This window comes from Chrysemys picta, chromosome 10 (genome assembly GCF_011386835.1).
Source record: "Chrysemys picta bellii isolate R12L10 chromosome 10, ASM1138683v2, whole genome shotgun sequence".
NCBI classification, from domain to species: Eukaryota; Metazoa; Chordata; order Testudines; family Emydidae; genus Chrysemys; species Chrysemys picta.
This window is the reverse complement of record NC_088800.1, coordinates 56,447,713-56,463,682: the sequence shown is the minus strand read 5'-3', so window position 1 is coordinate 56,463,682 and position 15,970 is coordinate 56,447,713. Positions and strand designations below refer to the sequence as shown.

General features: G+C 53.2%; 1 protein-coding gene across 3 annotated transcripts in view; it reads left to right on the top strand.

Moving 5' to 3' along the window:
* The window catches only part of PGAP6 (post-GPI attachment to proteins 6), a 53,842-nt gene extending 41,251 nt beyond the window's left edge, over positions 1 to 12,591 (top strand). For 2 of the 3 annotated variants that reach the window (XM_005306159.5, XM_042861560.2), the window contains exons 9-13: positions 904 to 1,040; positions 3,120 to 3,298; positions 4,704 to 4,850; positions 8,545 to 8,661; positions 9,370 to 10,764. In XM_005306159.5, coding sequence (XP_005306216.1) covers positions 904 to 1,040; positions 3,120 to 3,298; positions 4,704 to 4,850; positions 8,545 to 8,661; positions 9,370 to 9,666 — 877 coding nt within the window. In that variant the 3' untranslated portion in view covers positions 9,667 to 10,764. Of the gene's footprint in view, positions 1 to 903; positions 1,041 to 3,119; positions 3,299 to 4,703; positions 4,851 to 8,544; positions 8,662 to 9,369; positions 10,765 to 10,829 lie in introns of those variants that run through there. The other variant, XR_010591140.1, reaches the window with a different exon arrangement.
* Positions 12,592 to 15,970: the final 3,379 nt, after the last annotated feature.

Genomic DNA, 15,970 nt, shown 5'->3' with positions numbered 1-15,970 from the left:
CTGGCTGGAACCTCCTGCCAGCCCAGGTCCATCCATACAGGTGTCCAAACCTGGGGGCCTGAATCTGTATTTAAACGCTTTGGCCAAGGTACTCAAGAACCCATTCGGGCCAGTGAGCAGGTCACCAAGCATCAGTCAGGCCAGAACCCTCCCACATGTCCCATGTCTATGGCAACGGAAGAGAAACCCCCATGGGATGCCCCCCACCCTTACTCCGAGTGCTCCATGCCACTCCCACTGTGCTTCTGTGGGTGACAACAGGAGGTGGTTTGAGGTAGGAGGTATCTGGGTTGGGGCCGTGCTGGAATGTTTACATCCGTCTCACATGCTGCTGGGGGCTGGGTGGCAGCATTCATTTCAGAGCCCTCAAAAGTACTGGGTTCCCTGGGCAGGGGGCAGGAGGGACAGGCCAGCTGGGGGGGGGGGGGGGATCAGGCTCTTCCGTGATACCCGGGGGGAGGTTTCTCTAACCTGCTAGTTCTGAGGAGCCCCCACAAACACCCTTCCCATACCCATTTATTACTGTGGTCCATGAGGCTCTGGAGGCCTTGGCACACCACTTTGGTACTGTTATGGCTGCTCTGTAGCATGCAGCAGGGGAAGGGTTGGCTCCCCAGAGAGGTGCCCGCTGTCCTCAGCTTTCCTCCAGCCCCTGGAGAGGGGCAAGTCTATCAGTGGAGATCAGGTCACTGGCAGCGCAGCACAGGGAGCCCAGCACACTGAACAGGGGGACTGCCGGGGTGACATCAGCCCCAGGATCTCCTGGCCCCAGTGCAGGGAGGGGCTCCAAGTTGTGTACTAGCCCTTTGTTACCTGGGGGAGGGGATCAAAGTGCGTTCTGTTGGCAGCAGGTGACTCTGCACATTCAGGCTCATCTGACAGTCAAATCTCCTCTGGCTGCAGAGAATGTAACAAAGCGAAAGCCAAAGTGACTGTCTCCACATACCTCACCCCCTGCTTTGACGACTGTGGGACATATGGACAGTGCAGTCTTCTGAGAAGACATGGCTACCTCTACGCCGGTTGCAGCTGTAAAGCTGGTGAGTCCCCTCTCTCTCCGGAGCCTGGGCTAGCCTTCCGGCAGGCCTGCATGTCCACCCTGAGGCAAAACTTCCCGTTTCCTGTGTAGGGACTCTGATGTGCAGGCAGTGGAGTCCAGGGGCTCCAAGAGCTGGAGAGTGTAGGGTGAAACCATAGCACCCCATGCAGCCCCTGCACAGGCAATGCTCAGAGACCCCCGTGCTAGTGAGGAGCACTGGAATAGCCCACCTGCAGTGGCCACAGCCACCTCCAGCTTGGAACACCTGGGGAAGGGCCCTCTGGCTGCAGCGCTTGCTGCTCTAGGCCCAACTTCCCCTTCCTTATGAAAGTAGCTCCAAGACCGTGATCTTCCAGTGGCATCACTAAAGGACAGCAAGGTAGGCACTTCTGGGCCAGGCTACTGGCAGTGAGACAAAGGCCTCTCACCCTTAGGAATGCAGTGATCCACAAAGTGCTCCTACATGTTTCTTGGCTTTGCGAGCCATGAGTCTGTATCAAATAGAAAATAGCCCAAGGAAGATGCAGGATGACTTGGCTGGTTGCCTGTATGTGTTAGGCCCCATGCAGCCATCGGGGGGTGCCTGTTCCCTGACTCTTGCAACATGTCTAAGAGTTACAGTGTGGATGGGATAGAGCCATGTCCCTGTAGACCTTAGCCCAGTTCCTGAGACATGGTTAGGTCCCATGTACTCTACACTATTCATTGTATTATGATGAGGTCAGCACTTAGAATTCACAGATGGGCTTCTAGACTTTCCTCCTAAATTGCAGAGCTGGGTGAACCCTTCCAAGTCTTTTCTGAAAACATGCAGGCACATCAAACCCAGCATTTTGCACTTCTTGGACCTTTCCACGAGTGTCCTAGCAGGGCCAATGAATACTGGAGAGTGTTGGCAGGAGCTCTGCAATTCCTAACTGAACATTCACCCTACAAACCTGTTCTGGAGAGCAACGCCCATCCAGTCAATCAACAGAATTGGCATCCAATCAAAACTAACCCACAGTCCTGGACCTGGGACTCTCAATGGCTCAGAGCAAGTGGCTGGCCAACCCACTGCAGTCTGGGGTTTCACAGTAATTACTTAACATATCCTTCCAGCTTTGCACAAACTTGAGAAAATCGTTAGCTCCTCACAGACACAGAGGTGAAATTTGCCCAAAACTCCTGGCTGTCTTCAAATTCCAGCCAGTTGCTTCCTGGCTATTTGGCTGCAGCCATGTGGCCCTAGAGCGAGAACGCAGCCTCCTCTGTAAACTGTGGCGTTGGTTTTCAATCCTGGTTCTCTGACTTTGTAGGAATCTCCCCTTTTGAGCCCCCACCCACTGGAGAGCATCATGCCCCAAGCCACTGATCACCGTGTCTGAAAAATAGCTTAGCAAGTAGGGAATGCCTGTTGAGTCACCCTGGAGATGGAGAGAGCCCTGACCTCCAGGAGGGATTGACAGACCCTGTGCAGTCCATCGACAGCTGATAACCCCCACTGTACAGGAGCAGTATGGAAACCTCTCCAAAATAAGGGTTAGGCTCTGTTGGGATGTTCCCCAGGTTTTGGGGTCTGGGCCAGTGCCAGTGTAAATTGGAGACCGCACCCCTCCCGGGGCTGGCACATCACTGTGTGCTGAGAGCAGGAGTGTCACTGGCTGAAGGTTTCAGATGGGCAGTTGGAGCCATGTTACCTGGGACCCTTGGCTAAGCACTAGGAGCAGGAAGGGGTGTAGTGTCCATTTGTCTCTTGTTACTGTGGATTTGACCAGCCGATGCACATTGCCTATTGGAATCACTGTGACCCCAGCACAGGAATCCTTCCTGAAGGTGCAGTCTGCCCCATTCCCTGCCAAGCTAAGCTGCTGCAACAGAGCCTGGGGTTGCAGGAGCAGGGGAATAGGCAGATGGCTAATGCAGCAAGTGCATTTGTTCACCCACAGGATATGGAGAGAGGAGATTGAGAGGGATGTGGAATTTGTCACATGTGGGGATGGATTGTGTGCGCCTTTGCTAGGGAATCCTTGGACAGCTGTTGGTATGTTATGGAAGCCCTGGAGACGTGCCATTGTAACCTCCCTCTGCTGTGTGCCAGGTTGGGGCGGATGGAGCTGCACTGATAACACTAAAGCCCAGTCTGTCGGCTCACAGAATCTGGCCACCCTTCTTCTCACGCTCAGTAACCTCATGTTCCTGCCAGCCATTGCAGTTGCTCTGTATCGCTACTACCTGGTGGAGGCCTCTGTTTACACCTACACCATGTTCTTCTCCACGGTAAGTCATGTCTGTTCACTCTGCCACCCAGCAGCAAGTTGGTGTGAGGTGCTGGGCCCTCCCCAGAGGCTATAACCACTCCACTACCCACACCCTCAAATTGACTGCTCCTGTAGTCCGCTTCTCTGTACCTGAGGGGGAGAGGCTTAGTAGGGAGGGTGCTCTCTTCCTATAGCCCCCACAGTTCTTGGGAACACTCACTGCCATCAGCCGGGCACCACCAGTGGAGAACAGACCCGTTAAAACACACATGCCCGGCCCCATGTGAACCCTTTGCCCGTGCTGGTGAACCTGACAGGGCTGCCGCTCCATCCGAAACTTGGCATGAAAAACATCCTCATCAGCCTGCCTCCTTCCAATGTCATGTTAGCGTCCCAGCCGGAGCCTGATCAATGGGAACCATGGGAGAGCTTTGCGGGGGTGGGGTGCTTGTCTTGTATGTTAATTACCCTGTCTCCCAGTGGGATCCATTCTCTCTAAGACTGGGTGCACCCCTCTGTGGGGCCTGAGGCAGACATGGACCATGCAGGCCAGGGGGAGGCAGCCACAGTGCGCTCAGTGAAAGCTCACACTCTGCCTTGGCTAGCTGGGATAGTGACCTGGAGCCTGGACCTTCCACATAGCCTATGAGAGGGATCATAAGGGATCATATCTAAAGTATGACACGTCTAGTACCAGAACAGCCCCTCCACTCCCCCACAGCAGATTGGGACGGGAGCCCTGGGGAATACACCCAGGGCTGTTCCTAGTTCCTCCCGCACTGAGTGCAGGGAACCCAACAAGCCAATGAGGCAACTGAATCTCTGCAAGGAGGTGAAGGGCAGGCATTAGTCATGACTGAGCAGGGCAGCAAGGAGGTCTGCAGAAGGGGAATGTGGGTGTGGGGTGCTGCTACTATGACTTCAAACAGAGCAGTCTCCAAAGAACAAAATTGCCCAGCCTCCCCTCCCTCTGCCCAATTCTTGGGCCCTATGGGTGAACTGCAGAGCAAAACCGCCACTGCCTTCAAAACCTGTTTGCTTTGCAGCAATTTGACACTAGAAACATCAGGTGCTCCCTTTCCCCTCTCAGCCGGGGAACCCTTGGCAAGATCTCGGGGACGTGAATAGGGATGTCACATGAGACTGATCTGTCCCAGGCACTTGCAGATGGGCTGCTGAGTCTGTTGAGAAACCAACGTTTCCTTCCCCTCAGCCCTTGGCAGGCCTGTCACCAACAAATACAGTTCAAAAGCAGATGCTCTCCGTGCCTGCAACAAGGCACCAGGAGACCCTCCCTGCAGGTACTCGTAGCTCCAGGGCTGAGCCTTTTGTATTTGTCTACCAACTCCGTCCAAAAAGGAGCTTGGCCATGCGAGCATGTCGGTCTTCTGCTGCACTTGGCTCTTCTTGTTCCCTGCCTCTAGTTCTACCATGCGTGTGACCAGCCAGGAGTTGCTGTGATGTGCATCATGGATTACGACACTCTGCAGTACTGCGACTTCCTGGGCTCCGTAGTCGCCATTTGGGTGACGATCCTGTGTATGGCCCGAGTGAAGAAAATCTTAAAATATGTGAGTAACAGGCATTCGCTGCACAAAGCATCAGTCACCCTGCAACATGAAACACTCAAGGATCAGCACAACGGCTGTTATTCTGCTCTTAATTCCACAGTCTACCAGCCAGTCCAACCCATCTCCTACAGCCGTAGACTCTCCATTCCCGTTATCGCACAAGGAAGGGATCTCCTGTAATGTGTACATATGATTCAAAGGCCTGCCCTATAGAAAAGGGAATCTGTTTCACAAGATCAGTTTAGTTTAAAAGCCAGTGCAACATTTTTAATACAGACAAGCACTACGGCTGCATGTTAACTGCAACACTGGCATTTCCTGGCTTCCTGAGCACTGGACCATGCATAGGGTTACCATACGTCCGTTTTTTCCCGGACATGTCCGGCTTTTCAGCACTCAAAGCCCCGTCCGGGGGGAATTGCCAAAAAGCCGAACATGTCCGGGAAAATGCCGGCCAGGCACTTCCCCTCCTGCGGCGGCTCTGCTCCTCCCCTGACTCTTCGGCTCTGTTTAAGAGCCGAGCTGCCCGAGCGCTGTGGGCTTCAGGCAGCCCCCTTGCCTCTGGACCCTGCGCCGCCGGCCGGGCACTTCCCCTCCCGGGCTCCGGCAGCGCAGGGTCCGGAGGCATGGGGGCTGCCCGAAGCCGGTAGCGCTGGGGTAGCTCGGCTCTTAAACAGAGCCCAAGAGTCAGGGGAGGAGCAGAGCCTCCGGCCGCGGCGGCTCTGCTCCTCCCCGACTCTTCGGCTCTGTTTAAGAGCCGAGCGCTACGGGCTTTGGGCAGCCCCCATACCTCCGGACCCAGCGCCGCCGGAGCCCGGGAGGGGAAGTGCCCGGCTGGGGGCACAGGGTCTGGAGGCAAGGGGGCTGCCCGAAGCCCAAGCGCTACCGGCTTCACGGTTTGCCGGGCAGCCTCCAGACCCTGCGCCCCCGGCTGGGGGCTTCCCCTCCCAGGCTCCAGCTGTGCTGGGGAAGCGCCGGCCGGGGGCGCAGGGTCTGAGGGCTGCCCGGCAAACTGTGAAGCCGGTAGTGCTTGGGCAGCCCTTTCCGCGTGGCTGGGAGTGGGAGGGAGGAGGGGGCAGGGTTGGGGCGGGGAAGGGGTGGAGTTGGGGCGGGCTGGGGTGGGGAAATGGGCGGGGCCAGGACCCCATGGAGGGTCCTCTTTTTTTTATTTGTTAAGTATGGTAACCCTAGCCATGCAGCCTGCACCCTGTATCAGTGTTGTGGGATTGGCCTTTTGCATTTAAATTTCTAGGAGATTTTGAGAGAGCCCTATTTCCATAACTAACTGGTCCAAGTGAGCAAAGGTTACTGTGCTCTTGGGGCCCAAGCCAAAGGCCGCTGTAGTTGATGGATAGATTCCAGTGACTTCACTGGGCTTTGGATCAGGCCAGAGGTGACATAGCAGCACATGGCTTGCCAAAGGCTGACTAGTATTGCAGGCTCCATGCCCGCTGTTTTGTGCTGCTCTGCGCCCTTGTACCTGTGTCAGTGGCCCCTGGGATTCTAAATGTTCATAAATGTAAAAGCCCTGAATGTCCTTGGTATTTGGCTTGATGTCTGTTAAGGCAACCCAGGGCCCTTGGCACAGCCCCACTCGGGTGCCGGTCCCCTATGGCCCTACCATCCTGCTTGGGGTGGCGGGGGTGCCACATGAGCCATCTGCTGGGCTAATGGGGACAGCTGCTACTTCTCTTTGGGGAGACTGGGCCTCCCCATTCCTTGACCATGGCTCAGGCAGGCTGGAGTCTGTCTGTGTGGGGGCCCTGCCAGTGCTACCCAAGCAGAGCTGTGCTGGGATGGTGGAAAACGGGACCTTCCCCACACAGAGTCCTCGGCTGCGCCAGTATTGGGCCCTCCAGAGCTGGTTTGAGTCAAACTCCTAGAGATGAATAGGAGTTCATCGCCCTCTCAGCCCCTGGTCTCAGGCTCCCTGCAGACCCTGAAGCAATAGCTCTGAGACGGATGAATTGCCCCATTCATTTCAGTAGGGTGGGGCTTAATGATTGATTACTCAAATATCCATATTGTGAGCATGCAGAAAGGCAAGGGCTGACAGGGTTAGGTAGGTCTGCGCTTGGGTACTGCCTGCCTTCTCGCTCAGCTGGGTAAAGCTGGGAGAGGCCAACACGCCTGCTCAGTTTAACCCCTCCATCCCACGTGTTGGTGGAACCACCCGGCCTCTCCAAGCAAAGAACCAGACCCGGGATCTGTCTTCTGAAGTGGGAAAATGGCATTTTTTCATCCATTTAAAAAAACACTTTTCTAAAATGGCTGAAGGGATTTTAATTCAACTTCCAAACAAATTCTCCATGCAGCAGTGACTCGGCGAATGAATGTGCAACTGAATGTGTGGCTAAGTTAGGACTGCAAATCCTGGGCAGTCTGTGAATGGTACTGACCCACCAGGACCATTGTGATTCCTATCCTGACACCCACCCAACTAGCAGAGTAGGGAGAGGGCAAGTTTCCTCCTGCCCTGGTCCTTCAGAGATCCGTTTTAACTGAAGAACCCAGGGGAATGTCGAGGCTGAGACCTGCGGTGCAGGAAGTTGCTTGTCACAACTGACTGAGACTGGCTGTTTAACCATTTCTTTTCCTGCTAGCCCCAGAGCGCAAAGCTGGGCTGTTGTGAAAGCAAAGGGTTGGGGGGTAGGAGAGCTGGGTTCTGGTCCTGACTCTGCCGCTGACGGGCTGCGTGACCTGGGCCAAGGCATGTTCCAAAGTGGCCCAGGGTTTTATGTGCCCGGTGCGAGATGCTTGGCCTGGCTCAGAGACAGAGCGCCTTCACCCTGCTGGGTGCAGATGGGGTTGAGGGGGCTCGGGACTTCAGGCAGGCCCAGTGTCTCAGGCTCACTGGCCACTTAACCCCTCGGCGGTGTCATTTCTCCATGTGTCAAATTAGAGAATGAGTTCTTTGGGGCAAAGCCTGCGTTATATTCTGTGTTTGTGCAGCACCCAGAGCCTGACTAGGGCCTGTGTGTAGGGTGACCAGATGTCCCAATTTTATAGGGACAGTCCCAATTTTTGGGTCTTTTTCTTATATAGGCTCCTATTACCCCCCACCCCATCCCGATTTTTCACACTTCCTGTCTAGTCACCCTACCTGTGTGCTGCTGCAATACATTCAGCTGAATCTTCCCCTCCTGACTGGATCCGTTCCCCCTCGCCCCTTTGTGCCATCCCCCTTCAGTTAGCTGTAGACCGTCACGCGTCTCCTTTATTCGCCCTCACTGAGCCAAACTGTAATCTCTCCTCAGAACTTGGCTCCTGCAGCTTCCCGACTATTTGTTTTGGGGAAGCACTGTGGAGCCCAGCTTGGGCCAGGGCCTGCTGTGTAAAAACACAACACCAAGACCGTCCCTGCCCCCAAAGAGCTTTTCTGTTGCTCTTCTCTGACCCTCTCCAGTTTCTCAGCATCACGGTGTGCTCAGCACTGAACCTGCTGTTCCAGAGCCACATTGGCAGGGCAAGTGTGGCGCTTCTGTCTGTCCAGGTGGCATTTTTTATGCTGCACTGTTGTATCCCATCCAGATTCCGGCACCTCTCTGCAGGATTCTCCCTTCCAGGGACCCTGCATTTGAGTTAGGACATTGGCAGCCACAGGAGCCAAGTGACTACAGTGCGCTGCACAGCACTGCAAGGTAGTCTGGTAGGTACGTTCCTGATGTCAGTGTTGTCCTCTTGTCTTGCTTAGGTTCTCTTTGTGCTGGGGACCCTGTTAATTGCCATGTCCCTGCAGCTGGACCGCAGAGGGATTTGGAACATGATGGGCCCCTGTCTTTTTGCTCTCATCATCATGATCATGGCATGGGTAAGTGACTGCTGGGCTGGGGCTGTGCTCCATTTGTTACTGCTTTCAGAAACATGTTTTTAACAAGGTGGAATCTGGGAGGAGCTGCAACAGTGGCTGAGTGGGATGAGATCCCTGACTGCCCCAATGAGCAGGCCTCAGGCAGCCTCCCCTCCGCCCATGGATCAGGATGACCTGGGGATACACTGACCCTGGTAAAGGGGAAGGCTTAGGTGCTTTCAACTTCTGTCTCTTCCTTAACTTGTTGCCACAAGTTAACTGAGGAATTCCCAGGTTACCAATCTCAGCCTGGCCCGGCCCAGCTGCTCTGGCAGCTCTAACTCACCAGCACGTCTCATGGCTGAACTGTGATTGCTGGCTACATATGTGCTCTGGGCCTTTAAAGGTACAGCGACTGTGACTTGGGCATTGCTAACTCCATGTGTTTAAATGTGTAACTTGGTTGTTCTATTAACTGAAGGTATTTTGGGCCTGGAATACAAAATAGACAGGTCCAGGCATTGCATCATGCTGGGGCAGACTCTAAGCTTCCTTCCTCAGGACTGAGATGGTACAAGTGACCTCTCTTGCTGGGAGGTGCAGACCTCTTAGTTATCACTTTGTTCCCCTCCTGGCTGGATCCCCGGGTACCAGTGTGAGCGTCTGCTGGTCCCCACAGAAGAGGTGGGTCTGTGCTGCTATAACCCTTCTCTGGTATTGTGCCTTTAGGTTTACCACGGAGTGAAGCGCCGCCATTGCTACCCCACCTCATGGAAGCGCTGGGTTTTCTACCTCATTCCAGGGATCACCTTGGCTTTCGTCGCCATCTCGGTGTATGCATTCATGGAAACCAGTGACAACTACTACTACACGCACAGCATCTGGCACATCCTGGTGGCCAGCAGCGTGGCTTTCCTACTCCCGCCTCGTGATAAGCATAAGAATCCCTGGGCCTGGTCACAGAAGCTCATCTGTCGCTATCAGATATGCAAAAATGACCGCGAGGAGCTCTATGCAGTGACCTGAGTCGGGCTGGCGTGCAGGGCCACAGGCCAATGGGATGGAGGACTTGCTTGGGCCCCCCTTCTCCAGACGAGTGAGAACTGCCACCTGTGCATGCTCAGAACTCAGTAATGTTTTTGCTGGCTAGCCAGGGCAGCACAATGGCAGGAGCAGGTTTGACTGCAGATGCTGGGCCTCTGCCTCTGGGGAAAATGGTGACAAGGAGTCCCCACACCCCTCCACGGGATAGGGAGAGGCTTCTAATGTGTTTTATAAAGAAAGGAATAGCCTGCATCCACATGCCACCAAAAAGCCGAGAGCTCCATTCCTTCCAGCCATGGCAGCTGGTCTGGGGCTCGCTGTTACCTACCATAGTGAGGTCTCTGGCACCAGAGCTCCTCTCTAGATGCCAACTCCTCGCAGAGGGCTCCAGGATGGTACCTGGCTTTGTTTCCACTAGGAGTTCCTGTGATCTCACCTCCCTTTGCCATGGAAAGGGCAACTACCCCAGCTGTGTATTAGCTGGAGCCGGTGGCCTCCTTCAGCAAGGCATGTCTGTCTCATCTTGGCGTTACTGGGGAGCTGCAGGGGTGCGGTGGGCTGCCCATCCCAAAGCAAAACTATGGAAATAGAGGCACACTGTGCCCATATATTCTAGAATTAGCTGCCCCTTTGCCCATCTCCATAATATGCTCAAGGGTTTGAGTCCTTCACATCCAGCTTTGCATTGGGGGAATAATAACTGACGTGGAAATTCTGCCACTGAAACAAGAACCAAACCCCAGATCAGGCTACTGTTTTCACTCCTGTTTCTATCAAGTGTCAGGTCGGCAGCTGCTGGAGTTTGTTTAAATGCCTTGGCGGCTATAGCATCCACAGCTGAGATCATGTCCAGGGCCGTCCTTACCCATACGCAAAGTACGCAGCTGTGTAGGGCACCAGGAAATTTCCTGGTGCCCTGCGCAGCTGCATGCTACTCTAGCCCCTGCTCCAGCTCTTCCCTGCCCCAGCCCCGCCTCTTCCCGGCCCCAGCCCCACTCCCCTGAGGACTCCAGAAGCAGTCAGGCCTGCACCCACCGGTAAGTAGAGCAACCCGGCCCCAGCCTGCTCCGCTCCCCTGGCTCCCAGCCGCGCTGCCAGCAAGTGCTGGGGGGCAGTTCCCCCCTCCTCCCAAGGCTGGGAGCCAGGGGAGCAGAGCAGGCCGGGGCCAGGTCACTCCACTTCCCGCAGAAGGTGGCCAAACCCCCTCTCCTCCCCCACGGAGGCCTAGGGCCCCACACAGCCCTCCTCCCCCCCCTCCCACGAGCACCAAAATAGCTAGGGACAGCCCTGATCATGCCGATGTCAAAGTGCATGTACCAACCAGGGGATCAGACACCTCAGCAAACTAAACTTCAGGGGCAAAATTGCAACTGCAACTATTTGTGTGCAATTTGTGTCAAGCAAAAGGAGGCCAGTGCCTGAACATCTGGCCTGGTGGATGTTCAACGTATGTGACTTCTGGCTTTTCCCTCAGGGTGCTGACTATTTCATACTTAGATCTGATGTGAGTAGTGTGTTGTATATTTCCTGTATACGATATGGAGTCTGACTGCTATTTGACATCAAGGATCCTTCCTTCACGATGATCAGCTGCAGAGGAAGACAGCAAAGGCTCTGTTTAAAACATGTGGTTGGGAGAAGGGAAGAGAGTAAGAGCTGTTAATTAAGGGCCCTTTCTCTGGGTAAGATTATTTGGCTTTTGAAAAATAGCCCAGCATTTTGCCAGCTGCTTACAGTCTCAAACTTTACCCTTCTCTAGCAACTAATCCAGTCACCAGCTAACTTAAAGTTCCAACAAACACTCTTCAGGGGGCCTGGGCTGGATTTGGTGCAGGTAAATCTGGGGAAGACCTGAAAGCTGAGTTGACCTGCATCTTGCTCCTGGAGTAGAAGCAGCAACGAGAACTTCACATTGGTTGCCATATTTCTTTACAAATTAATTTTTTCAAACAGACATACAGATGAGCGAATAACACTCATTGTACCTAGATGAAAAAGCCACTGATGGAAGGGGAAAAAATGGTTATGGCTATTGCAGGTTGTTTAGAAACACTTGTATCTCTTCACTCCATGCTACAGGTAATGTGAATTTGTATGGAAGATGCTGAGTGGTAACACTAAGTGTTGTGGTAGTCTGACTTTTTAGTTGTTCCAAGCAACATGAAGTCAGGATTTTATATTGAGATGATATGTCCCAAATCCACCAGCCTTTGTTATTCTGCTATAGGCTTGGGTCTCTGTCTTATTGTTCCTTTCCCTTCCTGTAGCAAGGCTCTCGTTAGTAATTTTGTACCTCGTTGGAGCAGGATTTCAAAAACTCTGGGATTCCTATAACTTAATCACCAGTTTTTAGCACTTTTCCTTCAGTTGTTACTAATTAGTTGTAAGCTGAGCACTTGGCCTTAGCGGATTGTAATAAATTGTTTGCAACTCTTTCATACATAGAATGCTGCATTTGCAGCTGGGATGCTGCATATTAACTAGATGGAGCAATAATACTCTAATTTATGCCTTTTTAATATAGTTTTCAATGCTGTGAAGCACATTGAGCTTTGGGATGGGTGAGGGGGGTAAATCCCTGTAATTATTTTGTTACTCTTATTCCTCTTCATCCCCAACACTATGATTGGAAAGAATTATCTTGCATAATTTTACTGGGAGAAATAAATATTTTGTCAATTACCTCGGGTAGAATTTGAGCAGATGCCAATATTTAAATACTTGATTTTTTTGCTGTAATATTTGTGGTTTAATTTTATTTTATATAGTGAATTTTAAAGCTTCGTGTTTTTATAATTTAATAAATGTAATTGTACTTGAAATCGTCCAATCTGCAATAGCACTTTCTGGAATGGGATTTTATATTTGTATGTCTAAGGCAAGAAATCAAATAAAAAGTAAAACAAAGTTCTGCAGTCCCAGCCAGTCTCTTCTTTCATGGGTATGATTGTGTGGTGATGGTGCCCTGGAGGCTGAAGTAATCTCTCCATAGAACAAGCGTAACATAGACAGCGGCAGTGCACGTTCCCCCTTCCCCACCAGTGAGTCCCCTTTCCTGGCTGTAGGGAACCCACTGTGCGAGGGAGAAGAGAGTTCAGGCTTTGTGACCCATTCAGTCCGTGGCCTCTCTGCTGAGACCATGTTGGTGGCTTTTGTGGTGTGCATAAGTATCCAGTAGGAACTGGCCTGGGAGCACCAACCTCATTGCACGTAGAGCGCTGAACAGGCAGGCAAAGACATGGAAATGGTCACTTCCTGCCAGGGTTACTGGCAGAAAAGCTGAACCGTAATCTCCCTTCCTCATGTGCAGGGCCGGATTTTGCAAGAGCGGGGCCCGATTCCTGGGGGCGGGGCTTGCTGCAAGCCCCGCCCCCAGGAATCAAGCCGCGCCGTGGGGACGGGGAGACCCGAGCCGCGCCGGGGGGGGACGGGGAGACCCGAGCCGCGCCGCGGGGGGGGGGGGGAGACCCGAGCCGCGCCGGGGGGGGGGGGGGGGGTGGGCCCGAGCCGCGCTGCGGAAGCCGCGCCGTGGGGGGACCCGAGCCGCAGGGACCGGGCCAGGCCGGGCGGCGCCGCGGGGGCCGGGCTGGAGCCAAGCCGGGCCAGAGCCGCTGGGGCCTGCGGGAACGGGCCGCGCCTCCCCGGAGCCCTTCTCGTGCCCCCACCACCCCAACTTACCTTGTGCTGCCGGCCCGCCCCTGCTTCTTTTCAGACTTCCCGCGAATCTCTGATTCGCAGGAAGCAGGGGAGGGGGCGGAGCGTTCAGGGGAGGGGAGGAGGGGGAAGTGAGCTGGGGGCGGGGTGGACAGCTGCAGCGCGGGGCCCTCTTGGCGCGGGGCCCAATTCAGCCGAATCTGCTGAATCGGCCTAAAGCCGGCCCTGCTCATGTGGGGGAACCCTGACCAAACATCTAAAGCAGCATAATTCAGTAGAATTGTTCCTCCACTATTGCTTGTGCATGTCAGTGCTGACCTCATGCCCCCATCTTCTGTCTCTTGCAAAATGTTCTATTTATATTATTGTAGCTGGGTCTAATTTTCTGGTGTAGAACAGCCCAAAGACTCTAAACTCTTGGGTCTACATCCAAAGGGCCTATGAAGTCAGGAGGCGTCTGCCCAGGACAATAGCTGCAGACAATGGATTAGCCATTCCATCTCATTTTATATCTGGAACAGAAAGTGAGTAATGGTTGGCCTACACTAGCATTCTTCCATCTACCTAGCTACCACCTCTTTGGGAGGTGGATTTATTACAGCAAAGGGAAAACCCCTCGTCACTGTAGTAAGTGTCTACACTGAAGTGCTACAGCGGTGCAGCAGTAGTGGTTAAGTGTAGACATAGTCTAGCAAATGGATAATCCACCTCAGTTAAGCAGGTGCAGTCTCCCATGCACTACGTACTGGAGTCAAGAAGGAGGGGATCTTTCCTGAAATAGGCAGTTCCTCCAGCCTCCTCCAAGGCCAATGGCAAAGCTTTGTGTAGGAAATCCCAACTCTGGCACAGACTTCAGTGAGGATGTACTCTTCACAGCACACTGGAGAATGGCTCCTCCTGCCCTTCCTGGCTGGAACAGGAGTTCTGTATTTGCCTTGTGAATGAGCCATAGTACTTTCCCATATTTCATAGGCCCATTTCTATTCATGTGCACAAGGCAAGGACTCACTCCAGAGCAGGGCTGTGAGAGAGTGGTTGAAACGTGATGTTCCCCTAACCATTTACTATTGCGTGCTATCCACCCCATCTCACCCTGCACAGGCCACCAGCACTGGCAGCTGAATCACAAGGTCTGATGCAGCTGAAAGCCTAAAGCCACAGATACAGAAAACTGCAGGTAGCAGACTGCACAGCTCTTGCCACTCACCCTGTACAGGCTGTCAAATGGCATACAAACATACTGCTTTCAAAGCAACATCAACCAAGCCAGAAAGAAATCACACTTATTCCAGAATAAAAACATTCACAAAGGGAGTTATACCCATATAGCTATAGTGGTAAAATTATACCAGTGGAATCATGCTGGTAAATTGTCTACAATCCATAGAGTGTCGTCTGGGGGGAAAATAGGAGCCAACTAAGATAAAGCCCTGCTTGAAAATAAGAAAGTAAAACAAGCCAAATCTAGTGTGATGCTAGCAGACCAAGTCAGATCAGGGCCACAGGCCAATTCATTTGTGTTAGTACAGATCAAAGTGTTTGTATAAAAGTGGTGTTTAAACTTCATGAAAACTAATGGGACGTAACTTGCATTATTTTCACTTGTCTGTGTCCTGTTATAATGTAACAGCAAAAATGTACAGTGTGTACACCGCTGTAACTAAATAACCCATCAAAGAAGTCTTGTGAAATGCTAATTTCAAAGCAAGCAGCCATTATGTATGATGGTCAGAGGTCAAAAGACTATGTGCATTCCTCACTACTCAGCATCAAAGGAAAACCTCATGTGGGTAGAGACACAGCTTGCTTTCTGTGTAAAGAAACTATACATATGATTCAAAGAAAGCTCCTGTATCTCTGGACTGTTTGGATTCTTACAAGGAAGAGTACCAGATGCAAAGCAGAGATCCCCAGAGACAATCTGGGTACCCTGAAAAGACTTTTGGGAAACTGGCAGTTTATCACATCACTGCCACCATTTGGAACTACAAACTGTGACTCACCTGTTAATATCTTTTACCTGCTTTAACCTCTCAACTCTTATTTCCTTTTCTTAGCTAATAAACCTATAGTTACATTACTATAGAATTGGCTGCTAGTGTTGTCTTTGGTGTAAGATTTGGAGTACCAATTGATCTGGGGTAAGTGACTAGTCTCTTGTGACTAAGAGCAACCAGATATAGTGTGATATGGGTTTGGGGGAGTGCAGGGTTGGGGCATGAGCTTACCTCTTGCGGCTCCCGGGCAGGGGCACAGCCGGGGTGCATAGGCAGGCTTCCTGTCTGTCCTGGCACCGCAGATCATGCTGCACCCCGGAAGCAGCCAGCAGCAGGTCTGGCTCCTAGGCTGCAGCTCTCACCTGCAGGCACTGCCTCCCCCAGCTGGTGTTCGGGGCAAGGGCAGCGCGTGGACAGGGCTGGCTCTGGCTTTTTTGCCACCCCAGGCAAAAAAGCCTCCCGTTGCCCCCCGCCGGGGAGCGCAGCAGGGGAGGGCGGCGAGCCCGGCCACGGGCCCGCTCTCCCGGAGCGCCGGGAGGAGGGTGGAGAGCCTGGCCGGGGTCCCGCTCTCCCCGACTGGCCGGAGCGCCGGGAGGAGGGCGGCGAGCCTGCTGCAGCTCCGCTCTCCCCGGGTG